The following is a 27,841-nucleotide window of genomic DNA, read 5'->3' as shown; positions in this document are numbered from 1 at the left end:
TTTGCACATTAGGGGTTCCCTAGCCATGGAATTAGTCCTGGAAAGTCACTTGTTATAACCTGAGATGTATCCCCCCAAAATTCATACATTGAACCCCCAGTATTTCAAGATGTGACTGTATTTGGAGACAGGGCTTTAAACAAGAGATTAAGGTAAAATGAAGTCAATTGGGTGAGCCCTCATCCAACATCACTGGTGTCCCTAGAAGAGATCAGGATGCAGTCACTCACAGAGGGCTGACCACGTGAGGACACAGGGAGAGGATGGCTGTCTACAAGCCAAGGAGAGAAGCCTCAGAAGGAACCAACCCTGCCAACACCTTGATCTCAGACTTCCAGCCTCCAGGACAACAAGAGAATCAAGTTTCCCTGGTGAAGGCACCCAGCCTGTGGTATTTTGTTATCACAGCCTGAGGAGACTACTACTGTCACGCATACCCATCTCCTTTGAGGAGGGTCAAGGAATCCAATCAGCTCTCATGAAACACAGCCTCCTCCCACACACGTAGAACCAAGGACAGACTCCTCACACTACCTCGCTATCCAGCCTCACCTTAAGGTGCTCCCCACAGGCCAACAAGAGCAATGGCTTTCTTTGGGGCTGTCACACACCTGGCTCCTTCTTCTCTTAGACTCTCAAGCTGCAGAGCTCTTCCTGCATGTCATCCATGGGGAGGGCCCCTTCTTACCTCACAGATCTCAGCCTAAGTTTCACTGTCTTCTTTGAACTCCACATTTGAAGTCATTCTCCATCCTATCGTTCTCTTTCATTCTATCAATAGACCCAGTCATGGGCCAACTGTATCTTGCGCATTTATTTATTTGTTTGTTTTCTTGCTTGTTTTCTGCTTCCTCTCATGAGAATCTCTTTGAGGGGAGCAATCTTCTCTGCTTTATGCATGGTTTTATGCCCAACACCGTTTGTGGGGCTGTGATAGAATAACATAGACCAAGTGGCTTATAAACCACACAACTTTATTACTCACAGTTCTGGAGGCTGGAAAGACCAGAATCAAGATGTTGGCAGATTCAGTGTCTGGTGAAGGCTAGTTTCCTCGTTCAGACTGTGACTTCTCACTGTGTTCTCACACAGAGCTCTCTGAGGCCTCTTTTACAAGGGCACTAATCCCATTCAGGAGGGCTCCACCCTCAGAACCTAATTATCTCTCCAAGATCCCACCTCCAAATACCATCACACTGGGATGATCAACATATGAAATTTGGGGGGACATAATCATTTAGTCCATAGCAACCTTGGACACACCTTGACCCACAACAGATCCTCAAAAATATTTATTAAATCAGTGATTGAATAGAATAAGCAGAGAATGATTGGAGGAAGATGGAAAACCATCCAAACAAGAAGCAAAAAACCCTCTCTGTCCTTAATCCCCAAGGTCAAACATCACAGAGTAAAGAAAAGTCAGACTGACTGGGAGGCATAAAAAGATAATAAACTAAGGATGCAGAAAGGAAGGAAGATCCTGGGGTTTTGGAGACTTGGAAAGCCCCATGGTGTCCTAGAAGCATAGTCCCCTGTGTGTTGTGATTCTCTGTTGCCACACCCTTCTTCCCTGTTCTTTGGGAAAGTTGTGGCCCTTAGACACCACTGTTAAATGACAGATGGAAAAGAGTCAAGTAGCCAGCAGCAGTGTGTAGCGCTGTGAACAAAACTGGACCAGGAGACAGAGGCTGGCACTGAGAAGCCGTCTCTGTACCAACTAGAAGTAAAATCTCGCACAAGTCACTTCCACTTACCTGCCTTCAAGTGTCCCTCAGCAAATATAAGGATTTAAAGACCCAGAATTTGTCAATCTTGGTAAATCACCTTGAGTACCTAGTAAAACACAGACCTCCAAGTCCCCCCAGTCTTATTGAATAGAATCTTAAAGGATAGGCCCTTGGGAATCCTTACTGTTACCAAATGTCCCAGGTGATATCTATCACCAGGCAGGTTCAGAGAAACTTCTGATTAAATTAAATGAACTCCTGAAATGTTAGGTAACGTAGGTGTGATCCCTATAAAGGGTACTTTCAAAACAAAACAAGACAAAAATCCAAGTTACACCATCAAAAGGAAATAAATTAGCTAAATTCTAAGCCAGCTCAAAGAAATAAACCTTACAGGAAAGCAACATGTTAACATGTGGAATTTTGTGCAGGGTGTAGTACAGCTCAAATAGCACCTGGTGCGTGGAAGGCGCTCAGCATATGGAAGCCCTCCAGCCTTCCACTGACTTACATATGATTTTCTGTATCACAAAATGAATCATATGTATGAGGGCAAGGACATCACTTTCCTGCAAAATAAAGACAGCTCCACCAGGTAACAATGACAGTAGATATTGACCACTAAGAACAACTTCTCATATAAGATGCATTTTTTTAGTTAAGATAAATGTCCTGAAGAATAGGGAACACCTAGACAAAGCATCCTGATCTGGAGGGTTTCCACTGGGAAACTAAGTGCATTCCAGAAATGCTAGTAATACCTGCCATATCTATTAGGCAACAAGGCACAGGTCTCACAGAAGCGGGGGTTAGGCATGCAGATGAAAGATCATTTCTAGTGATTTGTATCACCTCACCTACTACCCCGTTGAAAAAAGCATAGTAAAGGTGATTATTTCCTCATCTCCTCAGGAAGAAACTTTGCATCTTTGTGAAGTTCTAGAATTTCCCAGTTCTCCAGCCTGAAGCTTGTCAGTCTTCCCATTAGGAACCAATTCTATGGTGATCAGTAAAGGTAACTTAATCTGAAATGCTCTCATCAGTAAGATGACCCCTTTTTGTGGACACTCCAAGGCAGCCAGGGCCCCACGCTCCCCTCCATCCCTCCATACACACACACTATTTAGATCACTATTGTGGAAGCACACAGAATCTCATTCCCAAATCATACCATGTCATATAGGAAGTTTGTGAACCAGTACATTCTGTAGCCAAGGCCACTTATGTGCTGCAACCTTTTGGCTCCAATCACTCTGTCCCTCACCACGGAGCTGCCGATGGATGCAGACAGGATGGAGAATCCCAGCACAATGCAGAGGGCCACTCCACACTGACGGATGCTCTCCAGGCTGTGGGCAGAACAGAGCAGCTCTCAGGCACCAGACGACGAACACAAGCCTTCTTTGCTAATAACAATCAGCAATGATGACAGCAGTGAAAACTGCTAATTAAAAATTCATAATCAGCCAGGCATGTTGGCTAAGGGCATGGATTCCCTCATTAAGTCCCCTCAGCCACCTTTTGAGACATGGATGACTAAGCTCAGTTTACAGAAGACGTAACTGAGGAGCACAGTTTGAGGGCATTTCAGAGTCTTCTTGTGTCAAAATCTGCTCTTCACCATTGAGCCTGACTCCCAATTAAGATGAAAGATATCCTCTGAGCAGCATCCGGGTAAGCTGTGACCTTTTCCCACACGGGGACTGCTTTGCAATGCAGTAGCAGCTGCCAGAGAGGAGCCTTCACTACAGCTCCACCCTGTACTGGTCCATCTCTGAATTTAGTCACATGAAATGCCAAAGAGATTTTGCAATATATTGAGGTGCTTTGTAATAATATACACTGTACATTTTCTTAGTAATGGTTTTACCTGGAGCACTACTACTGTCACTCAAGTCAGTTGCTGCCTCCTCTAAACCCCTTCTTTAGGAACAGTCAGACCACAGATGGTCTCTCAGGAGGCCGACACGATGGAACTCCTCAGCACAAGTCATCTGCTGTGCCATGCCTTCTGCTCCATTGTGTCGCACTCTACAACAGATGTCAGCTAGCCTACTCTTGGAATTCTGGAAGGTGTCAGACACTGTTAAAGCTAGAATCCTGAAAATCATTACGGGAACGTGAGGACAAGCTGCAACCCAACCCATGCTTCCTGCCAGTTCCTGCCAGATTAACAACTTGAACAGAGAATGCCCATGAAGCAGATTTGCATTCTCCAACTTAATTTGGTAGGTCATAAAAAGTATTTTTAAATACCTATTTTTATTATTGACTTTTAATCAAAAGTTTGTCAACCATATCACAGAGAAGGGAGACAGGGGAGAAAAAGAGAAGACAGGTGGAAGTGTGCTACCCTTTACAAAGACAGTGAGAACTGACACAGAATTCTGTACCTGAAGAGCTCTGGCCTTATCCCCGCCCATGTCTCCATCTGGATCTTGAGGAAAATCTTGCATGAGAAATATTCAAGGAGGCATTACTATGTTTACCTACATGAATGCAATGTTTATGATTTTAACCCCAAAAACTCTTTGGAAGGTGTATAGCCACATAAGCTTCTGGTAAATCATTCCCTTAGAATAATTTCTGCTTAGAAGTACAGTTGCATGACATAATCATCTGTTTTAAGCTCAGTCAATGCACCGCCCCTCTTAATAGTCATTTTTCTCACACTTTGCAAAGAAATGCTCAAGTCCTGTGGGCATTTCTTACTAACTCTATAAGCCATCTCTTGGGGCAAATACAAAAGAGAGACCAAAGTCATCCCTAAGTAACCCACAGATTTTCTTCCATAGTCAGAGTGACACACCCCTCAGCATTCCGTCAACTCACATCTTGTCCTCATTCAGCAAGGCCCCTCCATATGGGTGGTTGTAGAGGGTTATTCCTGTGAAAGACAAATTGAAAAGTAAGCCTTCAGACTGCTCATGGTGAATCGCGGCTCATCTACAGGCTACGCAGATTCCCTGTGCCATCACGATGTATCCTGCTTGCTTTGCCCATGCCCCGGCCAATTAGTAGAAAAGAATGGCAAATGGCATTGTGAAATTCAGCAAATGTGTGCTGGGATTTCTGTCATTGATGCTGTTGTCAAACATAACCACTATGACTTGTTCATGCTTTACATGACAGGCACTGTGTTTACAGGTTCTCACATTTTATTGTCTAAGCCTCATAAGTATCCCATAGCCTATGTCTGCAGAGAGGAAACATACTCAGGCTAAGTAACAATATGCAAATAAGACTATTTCATATGTATCAGGTCAATATTCACTTCTAGATGAAGCCAGGTCTAGATAGATAGAAAACTGAACTGTTCCATTGAACCAATTTTGGTTTTGGAGTTGTTTGTTTTGCTTTGCTTTGCTTGCTTTCTTGGGCCTGTGCATGTGTGTGATGCCAGCAGCCAAAATGAAGAAATTGCCATCAGCTTATCAATTAAAAGGATTTTATTATAAGAGCTGTTTATAATATCACCGAGTGGGATAGTAGTGCTTCCTTAGAGAATTCTAGTCAATATTGTGTTAAGAAGAATTCCATAAATAAAATTGATTCATGTTTTCTCTTGGACATTGTGGACTGTGAGAGTAATCAGGTTTCCTTTTCCTAATTGGTTGTGTCAGTGATTGGAGTCAAATGTGTGGCTTGTATGTGGAGTCCATTACCAAAGGCACAAATCCTTGCTCCATTTCATTTTGCCAGTCCTAGATTTTGCTTATTTTTCTTTTGGCTCACCTTTAATTTATCTTATCATCTGTATTTTAATTTATCCTATCACCTGCATTTTAATTTATCTTATCATTGGTATTTTGCATTGCCTTATGAGAGCATATTAAATAAATTCTTACTGAAACATCCTGGGGTATAAGTAAACATACATAAAAGGTACAGAGTTGGAACAGGCTACAGTGCTCCAAAATTCCAACAGTTTTGCCATGGCCACCTGCTCTTCTCCCCAGCTATGCCAGTCTTTTTTTCCTTCCACTGGGGACTCAGCTACACACTAAGGCAAGTTCTGGCTCATAGAAGCAACAACGGTAGGAGCTATTGGTTCAGCAAATCCACTGTACAGTTTTCCAGAATAATTTTTTTGATTATGAATTAATACTGCCCAGATATTCTGGTCCAGGCTCACAGTGTGTGCGCCTGACACCTGCTGCATCATTTGCTGGATCCTGGACTTACCACATTCATCATGAACTGAATTATGGTCTTGATCCCTCACCTGTCTGGACCAGTAACACCCACCAGTCTTTCTCCTATGTGTCTTTCTTTCACCAAGCTTGACTTTTGCCTACTCCTCATGGGGCCCGCCAGTCCTGTCCTTCCTAGCTAAAGTGTTGACTCACAGGCAGCTTCTCACTTCACGTGCAGCCCAATGTCAACCAACCTTGTCAGGGGGTCGGAAAAAGCCAAGTGACATTAGATAGTGTTTATAAAGTATCAGATCCTGCCAAAGTATGGCCCATGCCCCACTGGTGCTGTGGATGGTGGGAGTATATTTGCAATGTTGTGTGCTCGCCTAGATTCTACATAAGAATGAGAACATTCTAGATTAAGAGGATCCCGAGAAATGTGGTTAGCTGATTACATGTCTTGGAATTATATTATTTGAGGAGCACAGTAGAATACTGAAATTTTTTAACCTAAACACACACACACACACACACACCCTGGGGCAAATATCCCCATCATCTTCCCAGTCACCCAGGCTCAGAAAACACTAAGTCCTTCCCATCTCCCTGCTCTTCTTCACCCTACACATCCAAGAAGTTGCTGAGTCCTGTTACTTTCACCTGAACTCCATCCTCGCAGTGCCAGGCCTCACTCACAAACATGTGCATGCCTGCTCAGCTCGCTTCTCTGCACACTCATGAATCCCCTCACCCAGAAAGTCTAGAGAACTTCCAGAATGAAATAGAAACATATAGAGCCCATATTCTTTACCTAGACATACATCTCCTTTAAAATGAAATCCAATCTTTGTATTCCCCCCTGCTTCCATTTGAAAAGCTGGATTGTTATCATTTCCCCAAACTCTATGGCTGCAGGCATGCGTCATCATTTCCTTATGCTTACTGTCCAACCCTGTTGACACTCCACTCCTGCCTCGTGTCTGTCCAACACTGAATTAAATTTCCTCTGTTTTCAATTATTATTGCTTTCATTTTGTTTGTTTTGTTTCCAGCTTTATTCAGGTATAATTGATAAATAAAAATTGCATACATTTAAGGTGTACAATGTAATGTTTTGATATATGTATACATTACAAAATTATTATCACAATTTTTATCCTGCTGGTGGGAATGTAAATTAGTACCGCCATTACGGAAAACAGTATGGGGTGTCTCAAAAAATTAAAAATAGATCTACCATATGCTCCAGCAAACCCATTTCTGGATATATGTCAAAAAATAAAGTAAAATAAAATACTATCTTGAAGGGATATCTGCAGGCCCATGTTCATTGCAGCATTATTCACAATAGCCAAGATATGAAAATAACCTGTGTCCCTTGATAAATGAATGGATACAGAAAATATAAGATAGACAGATATTCATGCACATAATGGAACATTACTCAGCTTCAAAAGAGAAGGAAATCCTGTCTTTGAGACAACATGAATGAACATGAAGGACATTATGTTAAGTGAAATAAGCCAGGCAAAGAAAGACAAACACTGCAAAATCTCATTTATATGTAGAACTTTTAAAAATCAAATTCACAGAAAGGGAGAGCAGAAGGCTGTCACTAGGGGCCAGGGGAAAGAGGCAATGGGGAGATGTTAGTCAAAGGATACAAAATTCCAGACATAAGATAAAGGCTGGGCATGGTAGCTCACACCTGTAATCTCAGCTCTTTGGGAGGCCAAGGAAGGAAGATCGCTTAAGTCTAGGAGTTTGAGGCCAGCCTGGACAACATGGAGATACCCCATTTCTACCAAACAAATTGTTTTACTTATCAGGGCATGGTGGCATGCAATTGTAGTCTCAGCTACTTGAAAGGCTGAGGTAGGAGGACTGCTTGAGCCCAGGAGTTTGAGGTTGCAGTAAACCATGACTGGACCACTGCATTCCAGCCTGGCCAACAGAGTGAGACCTCATCTCTCTCAATAAATAAATACATACATAAGTAAATATATAAATAAGTTCTGGAAACCAAATGTATAGCATGGCAACCATAGTTAATAATGTTTTGCATACTAAAACATTTGCTGAGAAATTAGATGTTAGTTATCCTCACCGTGCACAAAAAAAGGATTAATTAAATTTTCAGGAGTGTGAGAATGGGTAAAAAGGAGGAGAGAAAAATCTCAAACTCTAAGTCCTTTCATAGGACTTAGAGCAGAAAGAAAGGGTTGGTAGCCAGAAACACACAAAAATTAACCTGTAGCCATGTGCTGTATGCTGTTTAGGACATTAGATTGTTTGTACAAATTCGGATAGAGCAACTATGTCACATCAGAAATATTATGCCTGTTTACAGAAGCAGTATCTGAAGCACAAATGTTTAGGAAATCTTCCTATAGACTAACAGCTGTGACACAGCTGAGATTCAGACCTTGGTCTGCAGACACCACAATCATTTCCCTGTCAGCATATCATACATCTTTCTTCAGCACACATGTCTGGTTTTCTGAAGACTACAGCCATACAGTGGGAAAGATACAAGGCTGGAGGTTGAAGGCCTCTGTTCTGTTCATTCTGCAGTGAAAAGCTGCCAAAAGAACACTGCTGTTTCTGTGGGGAGCTCAATAATAAAATGTTAAAATACCAAGGTTGGATCTTTATTTGATCAAGTGGCATAAACACTTTTCCTTACCTTAAACCATGACAGTCATTGCTGAAAGATTAAAAACAGTGCTCTCATATTTGCTTTCTGTATCCTAGTTCCTCTGCTATGAATTTATTGCCCTTCATTTTAGCACATTTCCTGGATTTGTGTCATTCTTTTAGGGTTTTAATCTAGGAGGCGAGAGTACATCTGGTCTCCCATCTCGCTGGTGAAATGATTGACTGCTCCTGTAGTTAGTAATTCCCCAATGTGCCAGATATTCTACTGGATGTTTTCATAATACATTTTCTCATTCAGTAATCTGATGGTGAAATTGTGTTAAGGAAGCTAGTATACTATGCACAGTTCTTTGTAAGTCAGCTTCAGCATTTTAGAATGGTAAATTATTATAGGAAAATGAAATCCCATGAAGTGGTCTAGCTTGGACAGGCCCTTGTGTTCCAGAAGCAGAAACAGAATCAGAGGAATGTAGTGACTTTTCCTGGAGTCTGGAACTTGCTCCTGACACAGGCAGAACCCACGTGTCTGGAGTCCCAGGTCTGTGCCTCTTTCATCAAATCACCTACTAACATACAGAGAGCACTGATAATCCTGCCTTTACAATGAGCCGCAATGGATCCCAACGACAGCATAACATAGAAATGAAAACCTCAACTATGTCAGCAGAAAAGAGCAGCTGATAAATTTCACATAATGAACTTCAGGAGAGAGCCCACTGATGGCAGCCATCCTGCCTTCTCTTCCAATTTTTTGCACATAGCTATAATCCTCCATGACCTCTGTCTCTGCCTAGGTCTCAGAAGTAAAAAACCACTGGTGCAAATACCAGAACCCCCCAAACTACAGTGGCTGCCTCTCCCTTCCTAGGTCCCTTACTCATAAATAATTCAGAGGGGCCACAGATTTTCAATTTTGCACTGGCTTTAGAGTCCTATAATTTACATGATTGTCACAGAGTAAATATTTAAACACACTTTGTTGAAGAACACAGTGATCTACAGTTCCTCTCACAGGGCCCTCTAGGGAATCCTCATGGCCTTGGAATGGGGCCTTTCTACTCAGTACTCAGAGCTCCTGGACAATTCCTAAGCACTTTGGGCTTAACATTCCCATGTTTTCACTCTGAAATTAAAAAGTATCTTTTAAAGCTAAGACACAGAGAATGAGTTGGCCTTAGACCACAGTGTTTAGGAAAATAATGTCATCAAGTAAGTAGAGAAAACCCTGGACCTGCTGTCAGTTTTGAGTTCACTCTCCACCTCTCTCCACTGGACATTGACCACCACCTTTTGTAAGACAACAGCCTGCCCCTATCAGGTCAAGGGTTAAAGAATGTTCTGACTTTGGTATGATTTTGGTGGTGAAAACCAGGGCACTGGACAGTAATTGAGGTTCACCAAGGGTCAAATAGAGATTTGATTCCTCTTCCTTCACAGAACTGAGAATTCATTCAACATGCATCTTTTCTCTGCCCATTATGCCACAGCAGTTTCATGGGAGGGACAAGTAGGCCCTCTCTGGGAGAGGACACTGTGTTGGGGGTACTACAGCCCACTCACAGGACTATGTCCTGTATAAGGTCACCTAGGATGTTGGGTGTACCAGGGTGGGAGTAAGTCGGGGAGCTTTCTAAGGAAGGGTAGATTCCAGATGCACAGGACACCTCAGCATAGGGCTGGAGTGCAAGGAAAGTGCAGTGCTGCAGGGCGGCCCTGGAGCTTCAGTGGGAAGACTGGAGGGGTGGCAGAGAGGTGCAGGGTGAAACCCATGTAATGTTTTGGTTTAGGAACACTGGGAGAACTTTTCATTTTTATATTGCAATTTAGCTTGTCAATCACTACATTAGATGTTTTTAGAATCATAGTCATTCTTTGAAACCAGCTGCATAGAATTAAACATATATAAAAATCAAGCTTGGCGTAAACCCAGGAGGCAGAGCTTGCAGTGAGCTGAGATCTGGCCACTGCACTACAGCCTGGGTGACAGAGTGAGACTCCGTCTCAAAAAAAAAAAAAAAAAAAATCAAGCTAATATATCTTTAAATTGGTGCTAAAAAGATTTTACTCTTATTTTTCAAAAAGGAAGACAGACTTGGAGTTATTTAAGTAAATAACAGGTACTTTCTCAAAAATAAGAGTAATGAATAAAGAAAGAACAAACAAGACACAGGTGGAAGCTTACTCTCCTACTTAAGGATCCTTGGTTGTCCTAGAGCCCTGAGCAAAAAGCAGCAGGTAGGAGCAATTGCAACTGCATGGGCTCACCCTCACACTACCCTGCACCTTCCCATGATACCCCTTGTTCTTTAAAAGGGTAAAATGTTAGAAAGCAGAGCTCTCTTCATGGATCCAAAGAAAGAGAGGATAGCTATGCCCTGTCTCATAAAGAGGAATCCCACCAGAAGTGATGGAGCCTCCTGTAAAGGAAGTGTAGCCAAGGGTTGGTGAGTGGGTGCAGGTAAGGAAACTGAGGCATAAGCATACTCTACTAACTTATCTGAGGTCAAGCATAATTGGCGCCAGAGTGAGAACTACAACCCTGATTTTCTGGATACCAGTCTAATCAATTTCCTATGAGACTAGGAAAATTATTTATAGTCTTTGATATCCTTGCTATAAAAAACACGTTATTGCAATGGACAATCTCTGTAACTAGGTTGTTGATTTCATTGTATGTTGAGCACTCAGTACTCTAGTTAGATAACAATTGTATTGTAATAGAATCTTGAGACGATGATGTTGGTAAAAGGTACAAGGCTCCTAAGTAAAAGGGGCATAGTTTCAACACCAGAATTGAGTAGAAGAAGCTCACTCAAGTCTTTATGACATTACTTCACAAGTTTTCAGAAATGACGTTTCAAAATGTACATGTTGAGTACATTTGAATAATTTTTCTTTGTTTGCTTGTTCTTATCATTTATATTCTGGCTTTTCTTTCCAGGAATTGGCCCACAGCAATGTACGAATGTACAAAATTAGTTTTCTCATTTAGTGTTCTCATTATGGCTACATCTGTTATGGTTTCCAGACTCTGTTTATTTGTCTTTGGTAAAAATGCACATCTGTGTTTTTGTCAAATATCCATTATGATAGCAAGATACTTAACATGTCTCCAATTCAAGTACTCACTTTTGGGTTCATTATTCCTATAAAATGTATATCTTTAGAAGTATTAATGGCCAGATGTCTGTAAGTATCTACATCAAAAGGAAAAAATTTGTCTTACCATCAGTATATGTGGAAAGTTTATGTTGTTTTAATTGATTCACTATGAGATATTACTGAAATATGGAGGGGTAAAAAGTTAATTAAATCTAACAAACTATTAAAAGAAATAGATGAGCTCTTCTGACTACAAGGCATTTTGATGACTTTCTCTCTCTCTTCCTCATCAATCTATCCTGAAAAAAATGTATTTTTCTCAACATTAAGATTAATTATTACTCTTATGAGTAATAGATGCCAATTGTAGAAGGGTTCTAAATTTTAAAATAGGGTAAAGAATAAAATTAAAATAACTTATAATCCTATCCAAAACCAATCAGAAGTAATCACTGTTTGCATTTGGATCTTAATTATTTCTGTTGAGAATTTTCTCTACGTGTAACCATTATTATTAAGTTTTATATTACATATCTTCAGTTTAATGGATAATTCTTGATCTTCCATTAATTTTTCACCACATGCATGCAAACATTTGCATAATCTATGTCCTTCACTACAACCAGTGCTCACCCAAGTTCTTTTCTTCCTTGTGTGCATTCAATATTTTTCATGATCTTCATTTCAGTTAATATCTCAAGTAGCTATCTCCTGGCATTCTTTTTAAAGAACAATATGTCTACAGTATATTTTTGAGCCACATTCTACATGAGCATATCTCTGTGGCCTGTGTGCTTTATGGGAAACATCTTCACTAGGTGCAGAATGTGGGGAGTATAGATTTTTCTTTCCATATTCCATAGGTGCTATTCTATTATTCTCGCCTTTGAGGTTGTGGTTAATACGCCAGAGATATTCCCTCTAGATGAAGCAGCCCCAGTTCTGCCAGGTCCTCATTTTTCCAGTGAAAAACTGCTGGACATAACACAACAAATAGAAATAGGAAGATTCTGGGATGCAAACAAGATGGTGGTGCCCTGAGACTGTAAGACTTCAACAATACAACAATAAATACCCTGGCTTCCTTATCACCTCACATACATCCTGAACAAGGCATTGCCCAAGTCTCCAAATTGAAACTCAACAAATACAAATAAGAAAGACTCCCACAAATAAAAAAACCAAAGGACCCGGAAAAGAGTAGTCTAACAAAAGAACTACTCTTTAGCAATATCTGCCTTACTCTAGGCAAACACCACCAGCAAAACTGTCCCCACTCTCTCAGGTTTCAGCAGGGCCCTTTGGGTAGTGAATCTTCCACTCCCCACCTGACAGAGACAAGGGGTACAATGGTTTTCTCACTAGGGTCCTGAGGCAAGTTGAGTCTCCATCCCTACCTGGTAGCAAAGAGACTTCACAAAGCAGAGTGAGACAGGGCTAGCTGCCACTCTACTTCTCATGTCACGAGGGACCAGTGAAGAACTGAGCCTCCACATCTACCTGGCAGCAACAAGACTGAACCCAGAAGCACAGAATATGGCTACTCAGTACCCTGGTTCCACCACTGCCCCAACCCCAGTGTCAGCAGGGCCCAGAGGGATGCCAAGCATCCATTCCCATCTGGCTTCGATCAGATGAGACTAAGGAATACTTTCAAAGTGAGCTAGCTGGTACTTCACTAACTGTCTCCAGCATCATCAGGGCCCAGTGGGGAGCAGACTCTACTCCTCACTCACTTAGAGGCAATGAGACAGCATGAGTCAGTGCCTCATTTACCATAAATGTGTCAGTGAGGCTGGTGGGCAATCTGATCCCACTCATCTGCACAAAAGCAGTGTAAGTCAGTTCTCTACCTTTGCCTAGTCAGGGTGGTGTCATCGGGCCCACAGGGGATCAAAACATACACATCTAGGTGGCTCTCATACGATTCCTCAACAGAAGGGTTGCCTGCTAGGAAAAGGGATCCAGAGTCACATACTACAGTTTCCAAAATGTCTAGGATACAACTGAAAATCATCCTTCACAACAAGAGCCAGAATATTACCAGTTGAGAAAGATAATAAACAGATGGTAATGTCAAAATGAACTGAATGTTGGAATTATCTGACAATGTGTATCATAAAGATGCTTCAAAAAGTAATGCTGAATTTTCCTTAAATATGAAAAACAAATTAAAATCTTACTAGAAAATATAAATGATTAAAAAACAAATGAAAACTCTAAAACTAAAATATACAACGACAGAAATTAAAAACCCACTGGATATGCTCCACAGTTGAGTGCAGCTAAAAAAAAGAGACTCCATGGACTCGAGTTGAAAACATAAAACTTATCCAATTTAAATAACATAGAGAAATAGACTTTTTTAAAAATGAGACTCAGGAAAGAGACTTGTGGAAAAACCACACAAGAGCTAATAATCTCATTACCCAATCTCAGAGAAAAGGGAAAGAATGAGTGGGGCTGAAAAAGTGTTCAAAGATGTAATAGCTGAAAACTTCCCAAGTTTGGAAAAAAAAAAAAAAAAAAAAAAAAAAAAAAAAAAAAAAAAAACCTAAAAATCCAAGAGCTAAGTAAATCCCAAATAGGATAAAACCAAAGAAAGCCACACCAAGATACATTATAATTAAATTTCTAGAAACTAATGAGTCAACAACAACAAAAATTCTTTAAAGCAGTCACAAAGAGAGAAGGAAGAAAATACCAACTAGAGTAATAGTTGGATTTCTAATTTGAAACCATGGAGGCCAAAAGGAGGTAGCACATTTTTTAAGTGCTGAGCTTTTCTTTAATTGTCAACCATGAATTCTATATTCAGTGAAAATATCTTTCAAGAATCAAGGTGAAATAAAGATTGTATCCATTGAAAAAAATAAGCAAATTTGTCATTAGCAAACCTACTCTTAAAGAACAGCAAAAGAAATTACTTAAACACAAAGGAAATCATAACAGGAAAAGGCTTAGAAATCCCAAAAGGAAAGATGAATATCAAGATGTATTAAAAATAGTAGCATATATAATAGACTATCATTCATCTCATGAGTTTCCTAAGTCACATTTGGTGACTTAACTAAGAATTAGAACACCATCTGATGTGGTGCTCAATGTATAGGAAATACTTAAGACAATAATATTTTAAAGGTAAACAGGGTAAAAGGACCTAAATTGAAGTAAGCTTTCTACACGTCACCCAAGATAGTAAATAACAATATCAGTAGACTGTGATAAGTTATACATATGTATTTTAACACCTAGAAGAACCACTAAGAAAATTAAATCAATGTATATACTTAAAAATACTATAAATAAACCATGATAGAATTCTGAAAAAAAATGCTCAAGTAACTCATGGAAAGCAAGAAAAGAGAAACAGGAAACATAAAACAAATGATGGTGTCAAACTTACACCCAAATATATTAGCAATTACCTTAAATGTAAATGATTCCCAAGCACCAATTAAAAGGCAGAGATGGGAAGCTCAGTTTAAAAAATATGACCCAACAATATATGCTCTACACAAAACTCACTTTACACAATGAGATAGGTTGGAAAAAAAATAATGGAAAAGATACAGCATGTAAACATTAATCAAAAGAATAAGAGAAGGAGCGACTACCTTAATATCAGATAAAATAGATCTCACAGCAACTACATTTACTAGTGACAAAGAGGAACACTACATACATGCAAAGGATTAATCTATCAGGAAAATATAATCATCCCAAATGATAAAAGGCTCAATCCACCAGAAATATGTGACTATGCCATATGTCTGTAAGGTACCAATGTGAGGTACACATTTGACGTGTACCTCAGATCTTCAAAATACATGAAGCAAAAACTGATGGAACTGAGCAAAGAAACAAAGCCACAATTTGGAGACTTTAGTACTCGCCTCTCAGCAAATGATATGTGTCAGTGATGATCTTCAGTGAAGATTCAGTAATCTTCAATGATCAGGGAAGATATGGAAGAACAAAACCACATAATCAACCAACAGGATCTAGTTGACACATAATATACATTTCTAACAACGAGTAGAATACTTTTTTCTTAATCACCCATGGAAGCTTCAAGATAAACAATATCCTGACCATAAAATGAACTTCAACCAATTTTAAATAATTGAAATAACGCAGAGTATTGTCACTGACCATGATGAATCAAACCAGAAATCAGTAACAGAAAGACCACAGGAAAATCTCAAAAACTTAGAATTTAAACAACATGTGTCTAAACAATCCCTGAGTCAAAGATGAAGTCTCAAAGGAAATTATAAAAAATGTCAGAGGCCAGTCTTATTTTCATTCCTTTGAAACTAATGTGCTTTCACTCATTGCTTTGTAAAAACTTTTTTCTTTATCCTTGAACTTTAGAAAATTCACCAAATTTGTCCATCAGTCATTGCTACTGCCATAATACCTAATTCACAAATTTTGATAGAATCATGACAAACTCTTCCAATCCATTGGTACAGAATTATTTTGTTGTTTTGTTTTGTGTTTGATTCATTTTCTTCTTACATCATTGCTTCTTTCTTTGTGATTCATCTGCTTTTTTTCTATACCTGACTCCTCTAGATTTTCCCCTCTGATCAGTTTTACTGTGTCACCTTTTCCCTGTGTATTCTTAGAGAATACTGCATGTTTGTTCTTTAAGTCAATAATTCTAAGTGAAGGAGAGAGGTTTGTAATCAATCAATAATGTTATTCACTGCATCCAACGAAAATTCATATTTCTGTCTTCATCTAAGCTAGCACCTTTTTTGTAACACACTGCAGCTCCGCCTGGCATTTTCTTCTTATCTTTTATCCTCTCTTTCATAGAGTTCACACATTTTCCTCTATTTATGCAGATATAAACACACCACGAGATGCTCCCCATGAAAACACCCTCTCAATATATGCAATATCTTCCTCTCTGTGGTTGGGGGATCCGTCCTTGTTCCATGCTGGGTTTGATAACTGGCTTTGCTGTCCTTTTGTTTCTTACTCCTTCTTGATTCCAGCAAGGGCAAGCTAGTACTGATGCTTTTCATTGCTCAGAATCCTCCCTTACCAGGGTGCCCCTTTACCTTCACTTGGGTACCACCAGATCTTCTCTCTCAATATCTCCAAAGCTCTCAAGGGCATCTTGAAGGTTATGGATGCCAGCCAATTTCCAATAGCCAACGCTGTTCATTCAGTAGGTCTATTACAGATCAGAGATTTTCCCCTGTTCTCATGCTCATACTCTCTTGTTATGATTTGGAGATTTTAGCAGATTCCTCATTTCATCAAAAGCAAAGCAGGAAAAACTACCATGCATGTCATTCACTGCTCCCAGGTTCATTTCATCTCTGTCCCATCATCTAAGCATGCAACATGCACCACCCTTCTCCTTCCCCCCTGGGGTTTGCAGCATACTAATGAGTTGTGGCCCTCCAGGGGATTACAAAAGAGATATATAAATGTGGAGAAAAGAAAGACAAGAGCTCTTTCTTGTTCTAATACAGAACAGTCCTCCCCTGACACCCAGTAGCCAGGTATCTGTCAGGTTCCTTCCTAGCAGTGAGAAGGTGAGTGTGGATATCTCTAAACTGACTACTAACTTATACTTCTGTTTTCCCGCTTCAATGGTCAAAATATGGATCAGCTGGGAAGTTTATCAGTTTAACCCAGTGGTTCTCAGACTTGGTTACAATTAGAATCACCCAAAAACATTTAAAATGCCTGCTGTTAAAGACTTACTCCAAATCAACCAAATCAGAATCTTTTTGGGTTAGCAACAGAAATCAGTATTTTTTAAATGCTTAAGTGATTCCAATGAGTAGACAGTTTAATGACCATGGATCTAGCTTGTTCATGACATTGCTGAGGTTAATTCCTCTCACACGGTGGCACTTCATTACTAGCACTCCAAGTTTTGGATGAAATTTCAATAAGTAGTTGAAGAAGTTTAACCTTTACAACTGCTATCATTACCACCCACAACCACCCCCAATAACACAAAATAAAATAATACCTATCCCCTTTCATTTTTACCCTATCAGAGGAAGATACCTTCTTATCTACTTAAGCACTATCTATTTAATCTTCTGTTCTCACTTATTCTGTTAATCTTATTAAAAGAAATTTCTTCTTAGGTTCATTATGTCTTTATTTAACATTTTAATTTAATAAAATTATGCCAACTTAAAAAGGTCCTAGTAATGAAAGAAGCAAGTACGTATTTTGCTGCATATTTATCTTTATTTTAGAAGGTAATTATCATAATGTAATGTACTATAGTAACCCTAAAATGTAGTGCAAAAGCAAATTCACTTAAATAACATATTTATTAAATACCTATGAATAAAGACTTTAGAAAACACAAACATCAGTAGTATAAACACCTTCCAAGAAGTGTTTACATTCTTATTAACAAAGGAATGTAAACAAATAATGATAATGTGAAGTATCAACTGTTCTAATGACTGTCTTAGTCTGTTTTTTTTTTTTTTTTTTTTTTTTTTTTTTTTTTTTTTTTTTTTTGCTATAATAGAATACCTGAGAATGGGTTATTTATTTATTTATGTATTTATTGAGACTGTCGCTCATGCTGGAGTACCGTGATGTTAGCTCACTGCAACCTCCATCTCCCGGGTTCAAGCAATTCTCCTGCCTCAGCCTCCCAAGTAGCTGGGATTACAGGTGTCCACCAACACATCCGGCTAATTTTTTTTTATTTTTAGTAGAGACAGGGTTTCACCATGTTGGCCAGACTGGTCTTGAACTCCTGACTTCAGGTGATACACCTGCCTCAGCCAACCAGAGTTCTGGGGTTACAAGAATGAGCCACCATGCCCAGCTATGAGACTGGGTAATTTATAAAGGAAAAATGTTGTTTTTCACAGTCTGGAGTCTGGGAACTCCAAGGGCATGGCACCAGCAATAAGTAGCCCACTCCTGAGACACCGGCATTAATTCATTCATGACAGTGGAGCCCTCATGACCCAACCACCTCCCAAAGGCCCCTCCTCCCAACACTGTTACACTGGGGACCAAGTTTCCAACACACAGACTTTTGGGAGACACATTTAAAATACAGCAACGACCTAACACAGTGTCTGGGAAATATCTGTCATTATATGAATGCTTGCTAAAAAATAAATATATGGATGAATTTCATAAGCAAATAACTGTGGGAGAAGAAAGAGAAGCCACTAATTCATCCTGCAAGGGTGGTGAGTATTCCAACAGAGGTGATGTCTGAGATGGGCCTAGAAAGTTGAGCAGGAATGCTTAAGTTGATGCAGAAGAAGACAGCCAGTCTCAGCAGAGGCAATACAGCTACCAGGCTCACAGGGATGGCAGGGCAGTGATGCAAAGGCCAGCCACAGAGAGGGGAAAGTGAGGGGCCGTAAGGGAGAGATGAGGCTGAGATGATAGGTCAGGAGCAGCTAGCACATGCCAATTTTGAAGTGTGATCTTTATCATGAACACACATGTGAGGCATTAAAAGTCTTGAATATTGGGCAAGAAGGACGAGGTTTACAATTTTAGAAATACTTTTCCCAGAGAAATATCAACATCTTGATTGTGCCTTTATTGCTGAATCAATGTAAGTGGAATCTTGACAAAAACGCTTTCAGAAGAGTGCAACCAGAATAGGAAGATGTGCAGACATAGACTATCATCAAAAAGTTACACAAGGTCATCTGCGGTGGGCACATAGAATTGGATTTGTGTTTTGTTTTTGTATTTTTAGTATTTCACCCCAGTTGGACATTGCTGGGAAAAGTTAAAAGAAAGTGAGTGAGCAAGTCATGTAAATACAAGGGAGAGAAAATTCCAGAAAAGGTAACTGTGATGTGAAATGGGAGAACAGGTGGCATACTTAGGAGAAAGCAAGGAGTCAGGTGTGGCTAGAGTTGAAATTTCAGCAAGGTTGCGATTAAGTGGTTTGAGATGAAGCAGGAGAGGCTGCAGGGCCCAGACCAGGGAGGACCTGCAGATCATAGGTAGGAATTGTTTCTTTCTTTTAAGAGATATAGGAAGCCAGAGGGGATGCTGTAATCTGACAGACACATTCCATGGGTGATGGTGGGCACTTATGCAGAGATGAGACTTTTGGGGTAGGGAGCAAGGGTGGCCCCAGGAAGCCACCAAATAAGCTGGTGAAAGCATCCAGGTAGGAGTGCATGGTACCATGGGCCAGGTGAGCAGTAGTAACATACTGAAAATGTGCGCATTCAGGATTTCAAGGGCAAAAGAGATAAGATTTGCTGATTTACCATGGAATATGCAGGACAAAACGCAATCAAGATTAGGATTTTGGCCTCAACTGACTTAAATTTCCTTGAGATTCTGAAAAAATATTATATGACATGTGACTAAGTTACTAATGTGAGCATAAAGAGGGGAAAAAAGTCTCTGATATGAAAATATATTCCATGCTTTTTTCATCCCTTACATGTACTCCCAAATCCATGCCTTTCCCCCAGGCTCTAGGCTGTACTTGCAAAACGCTCCTCATCATGCAAGAAAGTCTTGGCATCTTTTGCCCTCACTAAGTAGAGAACACCCCAACTGCAGTCATACTCATACAGGAGGAAATGATTTACCTTGGAGATTCACTTCTCAAACCACATCTATTTGGTCTAAGCCAGTACCAGCCTTTTGATACTTTAAAAACTGACTCCAGTTGAATCATTATAATATTCAGATTTACAATGAGTTTTAGGTTCAAAATTAGGGGTTCTGAAAAGCTGCAAATTTACTCAACAGAGAGAAAGGGCCAGCCTGGGTTTTAAGAAAATAGCTTCTTATCAAGTGGCCTGCATCAGGGTTCAGAAATCTCTAATATCAGAATGTGTACATCTGCTGAAACCTCATCAAAAACCATTGTGATGAGAAGTGTGATATATTGTCCGTGTAGTACAATGATCCATTCATTCACTTGTTATACCCTGAATGTCCCCTGAGCCTGGTGCTGTGGGACTGCTGAGACCAACAGGGAGCAAAACACAACTTCTGCTTTCACGGGATTTATCGAAGCTCCATACTGGGGCAAGGTTTGTTTCACTATAATTATTAAGCTAATAGTTCTAGCTCTGTCCATTTCCCATAGGAACAAGGGATGTAATACAATATTTTCTTCAGAGCCCTGCTTGTGGGAGTTCTTTATCAATATTTTGATAATAACTCCCAACACACCCTCCTGTGGGGCTATGTATTGTATATTCCCAATTTATTGCACAAACCTTCCTTTCCCATGATGATGCATCAACAAGTCAAATTAGAATTTATCTGTTTAGTCTCGTTTCAAAAAAAACCTATCTCTGCTTAATTCCTTCTACTTTAATTTTCCATTTCTGAAACACCATTGAACTAGCCCTCCTGGAGGTCACCAGCAAAACCTCTGCATTCTCATTCTTCTGGATGACTCTGAAATATTTCATTTTTCCTGCCCATCTGTGTGAAATTCTGCCCCCAACTGGCCTTCGTGCCAAGATCTTCTTACCTCAAGAGATACAGAATTTTGTCCTCTTCCCTCTGTTCTACCCATAGCCCTATTCTGTTCTGAGCCTGTGTCTGACCCATGCAGGATCTCACTTTACTAACACTTTTATCTATCATTTGTTATTAAGGTTAGAACTTAGGTTACCTATGACTGCTCTACTGAACTTTTCTCTCCAGTTTTCTGAATCCTACCGCACATTTTCATCTATATATGTGAACCAAACTAGCATCTCTGATCCTGCACAAATCACCTCACCCCTTCCTTGAAAACATATCTTCTCCCTGACGTTTCTTATAATGTCATCAGTACTGAACTCTAAAATGCTCAGGTTTATATTTTAGCCTTTCTTAAAATCTTTTTTATTCCCATCCCTAGTGCCTCAGTCTTTTCTCCCATCTGTCTGAAATTTATCATTTCTTTTTCCTCTGGATTCATCCTGGCCTTAACCTCAAAATCGTAAGCAGTATCCTTCCAATAGGTCATTAAATTGCCACCAGTCTTCTTCTTTTAATCAGCGGCTTCCAGATCATTCTTCCTAACATATTACTTATATGATGTCATTCTTATTGTCACATATTGGTAAAGCCTGTCTGTTACTTACCAAACTCCATACTCTTCATCATGTCAATCAAAGTCAAGCAGCATTTTATCTTAAACAATCTTTCCGAAGTGATCAACAATTATCCCTCTATGTTCAGCTTTATGATGAGGTCAAACTGGACTCTTCCATATAAGCTGAATATACACTATGATTGTTATTGCATTGCTAAGACCTGGAATGTCTTTCTGACCTCAGTCAAACTTCTGCTCATTGTTCAACATCCAGTGTTAATGACTTCCCCTCTGTGAACCATGCTGTATTCATGCCCAGCAGAATGACGTCTCGGTTTGATGTCGTAGAAGAGCAAGAGTTTTTTATCAGCTAGAGCTAGAATCCAATCGTGGCCCCATTATTACCTTGCTCAGATATTTTCTGAAAATCAGTTTTCTAATCAGTAAAGTAGGCAAATATTGTCTATCTTACAAAATTGACATAAAAATTAGATAAGACCATGGACGTTAAATATCTAATGAAGTTCTTGATACATTTCAAAAATTTTATAAATGTTATTCTGCTGTCCCTACTCTGTATGACTATTATACTATTTTTATACTTCTCTTAGTAATGTACATTTTTAACTTTTATATTACCTATTATCATTCTAAAATAATTACAGTACCACAAAATAATTAAATTTACTTTGTTAAAAAATTGGTGTAGAAGGAAAAATAAATATGGAAAAATAAAGTACGATTGAAATAAAGTGAGAGTATATTAGAAAAATGGTTTAGTGTTGATGTCTATGTGAATTAATGTTTCAACAAATATATTTTGTCAATAAATTCTGGTGGACATGGTCTGTTGCTTATACTTCTTCTTTCCGTTCTTTAAAAAAGAAACCAAATTAAATTAACAAATTATAATTTATCCCACCCAAGTGAAATAAATAAACATTTACTTAAACCAATAAGTTAACTCTGGATACCAGAAATGGACCCATGCCATTTACCAAAATAAGAAAGCATAGATAATGAATCAATGATCAACACAAATAATTGATGAATTGAGGGCTCAGCATAAATCAAAATGTGATGTTCATCTTCCCAATGATAAGGAAGAGGGACAGTCTGTATTCTCTATCACAGTATTCCATATAATATTGTCTTTAAAAGATAAAATTTGTCTTGCTTCTGTAAGATACTAAGTCACAGAATAAAATAATTTTAGGAGAGAACTCTCCAGTCACATTTTGTTTCCCTCATCCTACAGATGAGGTTACAGGCTCAAGAAAGTAAAGACATTTAATGACACACAAATAAAGGGAAAGAGGGCCTACAACTTTGTATTGTGTTTAGACATGGATTGGCTGCCAAGTAGAAACTTTCTCATTGCTCCTCACATTTCTATTCAGAACCTTTTCTGCTTCTTTCACTTTTAAAAACATTATCTTTTGAAAGTAGTGAATTATAATGCATGAAAAATAACATTACCGTATTGTCGCCAGTCCACAGTAGGGGGTAGGTGCTGCCACAAAATAAGGTTGTTCAGATGATTTAAGTAGGAAGGTAGGGAATGAAAACCCTTCTGATTATACCACACCTAAAAAAAGAAAGATAATTTAATGGCTCTCACAAAATTAGTTCTTAAGTCTGTTTGTCAACTATTCTGGGATATAAGGAACATATGTGTCAATTAACTTCCAAGGCACCTGAGTGCAGGATTCAAAGTAATGTTCCTGCATGGCTGACAGTGAGCAGTCAATTCCAGTATGCTAATTTTATATTTATCTCAAGCATATAATTTACAGCTAAAAATAGATTAATTTTCCCCAGAACAAATGTGAATGTTGCTCTATAATTATATTCTTACAAGAAAAAAGGAACCAAAGCCTATCATTTTTTTTCTTTCTCAGTTAGTAAGCTAATGAAATTTGACCTGCAAATTAAAAGTGTGGAAGATGATCAGAAAAAAAATGATTACTTTCAAATTAATAACTGAGCATGGAACATTATTTCTCAAAATAAACTGAACTGAACATTTACTGAGCATGGAGAATAAAGTAGCATGCCTGTCAAGAGAAAGGTGAAAATAAGAGAAAGGCAATGTTATTAAAGCTGGAATAAGAAGCATCATGAAAAACACTAATCAAACCATCAGTATCTATATTTCAAAGTATCAATATTTTAATAAAAATGAAAATATATTATTAATTTGAAAAGCAAGTGAGTGTCTTCAAGAACTATGATGACTCCAACTGATGCATCTTGGTCTTAATTCAATTGACTGAACAGCTCATTTCTCTAGAAGAGTCTGCCTTTTGTGACAGATAATCCACTTGGTAGAATTAGAACTGCACCACAGCAAGTTAAGGCTTGGAAGAACCTATTCAAGTTCTCGCAGTTTATGCAAACTTTGGACTAGATCTCAAATCCCTTCCAACTTGAGGGCTTCCAATCTATTTTCTTTCCACCCCTTCATGCTATAACTAATTATTTTTTAACCACAGTCTTGTGTGACAGCTATTATGTTCGTGGAAACAGTTAAGTAATAAAATATTGATCATATAGTTTAAAAACCAAAAACAGAAAAAACAAAAACAAAACCCTACGACACAAGACAATGTTCCCCAGTTCTTTCTCAAATAACCTACCTCTTCAGACAATTCAGAAAGCAGACCTCATCTTTCACACCACTCGTTTTTAAATATTTTCTGAAGTTCACAGAGAAATCCTTGCCAATCATTTTTTTAAACCCCAAGGGGAAGAAGTGAAACTTGAGACCCACTAACTACAGAACTGTGAACGTTCAATCCTATGCCCTAAACAGAGTGGGATTTTGTGACCAAAAAAAAAAAAAGAAAAAGGAAAAGAAAATCTAAAGCAACGTAGACACACAATTCTCCAAAGTAGGGTAAATTCCGAGTTCCTTTGATGGAAAAGTCAAAAGTGAACTGAAGGAGTTTATGTCACATATCAGAGGTGTGTCCACGTCACCCACTCACACAGCTCTGTACTGTCACCCTCCGGGGTCTCACCCATGCCACCCTGCCCCTTCACACACACACATCTGCACAGGCACTAGCCAGATATCTGAAATGATAGAAGCTGAGGATTCTGTTGAAGTTACGGGACAGGCTAATCTGGTAGAAAAGCCCACTGCCTATGGAAAGTGGAACCTCCCACTAGCCCTGTCTGTGACTTCCTTCTCCCCCAAGTCTTGATTCCTTTAACTGTTCAAATGAAGGGAAAAAAATAGAAGACACAATTATAGTCCCTGCCCTGAATTAAGGTTTTTTAATTTTGTTTTGTTTTATTATTTTAATTTTTGTTTTAAAAGTAGAGTGATTAAAAAAAAAACTTAAAAATGACACTACACTACAGCACAGAAACAAAAGCAGAGATTCTTCAATAGAATGGAGCTAGAAAGACAGGAGGCTGCCTGCTCAGCCTCCTTAGCTTCACCCTTTGTAGACTCTGAGACCTCTGTTTGTGTTTGTTTTCTGGTTTTGGTTTTTGTTTTTTTTGAGACAGAGTTTTGCTCTTGTTGCCCAGGCTGGAGTGCAACGGCACAATCTCAGCCTCCCGAGTTCAAGGGATTCTCTTGCCTTAGCCTCCCAAGTAGCTGGGATTACAGGCATGCGCCACCACACTCAGCTAATTTTGTATTCTCCATGTTGGTCAGGCTGGTCTCGAACTCCCAACCTCAGGTGATCCACCCACCTTGGACTCCCAAAGTCCTGAGATTACAGGTGGTGAGCCACTGCACCTGGCCAAAACTTCTGTTCATGATTGCATTAAGGGCCCTAGTTCTTCACCATCCCTGTATCCACATGCTTTGCTATATGACTTTCATGCCCTCCCATTCTGATGCTGTGCTTGACCATGTGACTTGCTATGGCCAATAGAATGTGGCACAAGCAGAGGTTTGAGAGACACATGTATGTTCCTGAAGGCTCCCTTATGCCTCTGCTATCACCATGGGAGCATGGCCAGACTAATCTGCTGGAGGATCAGATGCAACAGTGGAGCTGAGACCTCCACTGTCATCCCAGCTGAAGCCAATAGCCAGCCAACCACATACATGTTCATTCCTGGCCAAGATCAGCCCAGCCTAGTCTGTATTAGCAAAACCTCACAGACCCGTGAGCTAAATGAATGTCCATTGTGGAGGCCACTGAGCTTTGAAATTGTTGTTGTAGAGTATTATTGTAGCAATAGAATACCAACATAGTGATTTACACTGGAATGGGGTGTTACTGTACCAAAAACTGAAAACAGTTGGCGTTGCTTTTGAGAACAGCAAGTTGGGGGACAAAGAGACAATCAGAGAAGCCTGGAAATACATGATAAAATACTTAGGAATACTGGAGAAAAATAATAAAAAACAAACTGCTATAAATAGCTGAAAAAAGGACGATGCATATTACAGTATGAGAACAGTGGGTAATGTTATCACCTGTATTAACTTCAAAGATGGAAATGGTGCCCAATAAACATTTTGACCTGGGTATGGAGCTCTCTAGAGAGAATGTTGAAAGACATGGCCTCAGAAGAAAGATCAAGTCAAGAGTGCGATTGTAAGAACTTTGTTGAGATCTTCAAAGAATGATGCTGCTAAGAGACTCTCTCAGGGGGCACAGGGCTTTTAGGAACCTAAAGGGTGTTGTCCCCTAGTATTCTGGCATTCCCCAAATGCCACTCATTAATTTTAGAGAGAGCAGCATATCTCAACAACATTGTTGAGTGTAGCTTGTGGATCTCAGTTAGAAAACTAGAAAGCCTAGAGTGCTTTATAGGAAGCTGTATCAAGAAGGTACCCCAGGCTGGAATACAAGTAAAATGTAAATAGCTCTCTAAGAACCCAGCTGTCCACAGGCAGGAAGCAGGCTGAGAGCTACTCAAAAGGCATATTTTAAAGTATCTTCACACACAGCCATGGAGGGCAATGGAAGGGAAAGCACCTCGCAGAGCAGAGTTAAGGGCAATGCAGATGATGAGCTGGGGAACATTCCCAGGACGCAGAACCAGGCCCTGGCTAAGGAGCATCTCAAATTCCCCAAAGCTAGTGGGGCCTGGCACCATCTGTTATGCACAGCCCACAGCAGCACAATCCCACAGACTCATGAGCGAAATGCATGTTTACTCTTGATGCTACTAACAGTTTGCAGTTGTTTGCTATATAGCATCATTTTGGCAATAAGTGATTGATTTGCAGAGTTGCAAGGAACAGATTTTAAAATGCTCTGGAACTCCTGATCCATTCCTTTATAAACTGGCCTTTACTTGAGAAAGGTTTTATAAATTCTTTAAGTAATAAATGCATACTTTGTGATGATCTTAAAGTTAGCATTCAGGACTTAACAGAGTTCAAAGAAAAAGCTTTTCTTTCTTTCTTTCTTTTTCTTTTTCTTTTTCTTTTTCTCCTAAGAATGGTTTTCTAAAACTAGGCTGTGATCTGGAAATAAGCTGTGGGATTTCCTTCCCTACCAGTCCATAAGTCATGAAGTGATAAAGTCCAATAAATGAAATAGGAAATTAATCTTATTTTAGGAACATACTATGACACCCCAGAACAGACCTTTCATCTCAGGAATAACAGCCCCTCAGAAAAGTAACTAAGTAGCTATAAGAAAAAAAAAAAAAAACCCCAGTGGATAGTCAAATACATTAAATTCCATGGGAGAACAGAATTATGCAAAAAAAAAACAAAAGGGAAAATGTGTTTGGTTTCTTTAACTGAAGTGTGTAAGTTCAAAAGAGTGTTTTGATTAAACAAGCTAAACACTCAAGATATGAATGATAGAACTCATAAAGGTCACAAAAGAGACATTCTACAAGATAATGAACCATACATTAAGCCTATTCATATGCAAATTTTCCATGTTTTCCTTCAGAAGGACTATGAAACTCATATCATCTGTGTTGGTGAATGTAGCCTAAAGGCTGAAAGAAAAAGCTGGTCATTAATTACAGAAAAATAAATGCAATCATTTGATGCACTATCAGCCGCCAGCAGTTCTGGCAAGTATGTCAAATAATAGATTGCCCTTTACAGCCCACAACAACGTTGAGTTCCTTGGCTTGCTGGAGAGGAGCTCAGTCTCCAAAGGGTCAAGTATAATTCACCTGCATGCTTGTGCCTGTCAAAGGACACGGAAATAACATTAAAAACTTCAGCAATCATTACTCAA

General features: G+C 39.3%; 1 protein-coding gene across 1 annotated transcript in view; it reads right to left on the bottom strand.

Moving 5' to 3' along the window:
- ABCA13 (ATP binding cassette subfamily A member 13) overlaps window positions 1–27,841 on the bottom strand; it is a 520,700-nt gene that overhangs the window by 154,804 nt on the left and 338,055 nt on the right. The window contains exons 48-50 of the mRNA XM_010374424.2: window positions 23,142–23,250; window positions 4,563–4,617; window positions 2,902–3,079 (exon numbers count right to left, since the gene is read on the bottom strand). Coding sequence (XP_010372726.2) covers window positions 2,902–3,079; window positions 4,563–4,617; window positions 23,142–23,250 — 342 coding nt within the window. The remainder of the gene's footprint in view (window positions 1–2,901; window positions 3,080–4,562; window positions 4,618–23,141; window positions 23,251–27,841) is intronic.

This window comes from Rhinopithecus roxellana, chromosome 6 (assembly GCF_007565055.1).
Source record: "Rhinopithecus roxellana isolate Shanxi Qingling chromosome 6, ASM756505v1, whole genome shotgun sequence".
Taxonomy (NCBI): Eukaryota; Metazoa; Chordata; class Mammalia; order Primates; family Cercopithecidae; genus Rhinopithecus; species Rhinopithecus roxellana.
This window is presented reverse-complemented; position numbering and strand designations above follow the sequence as displayed.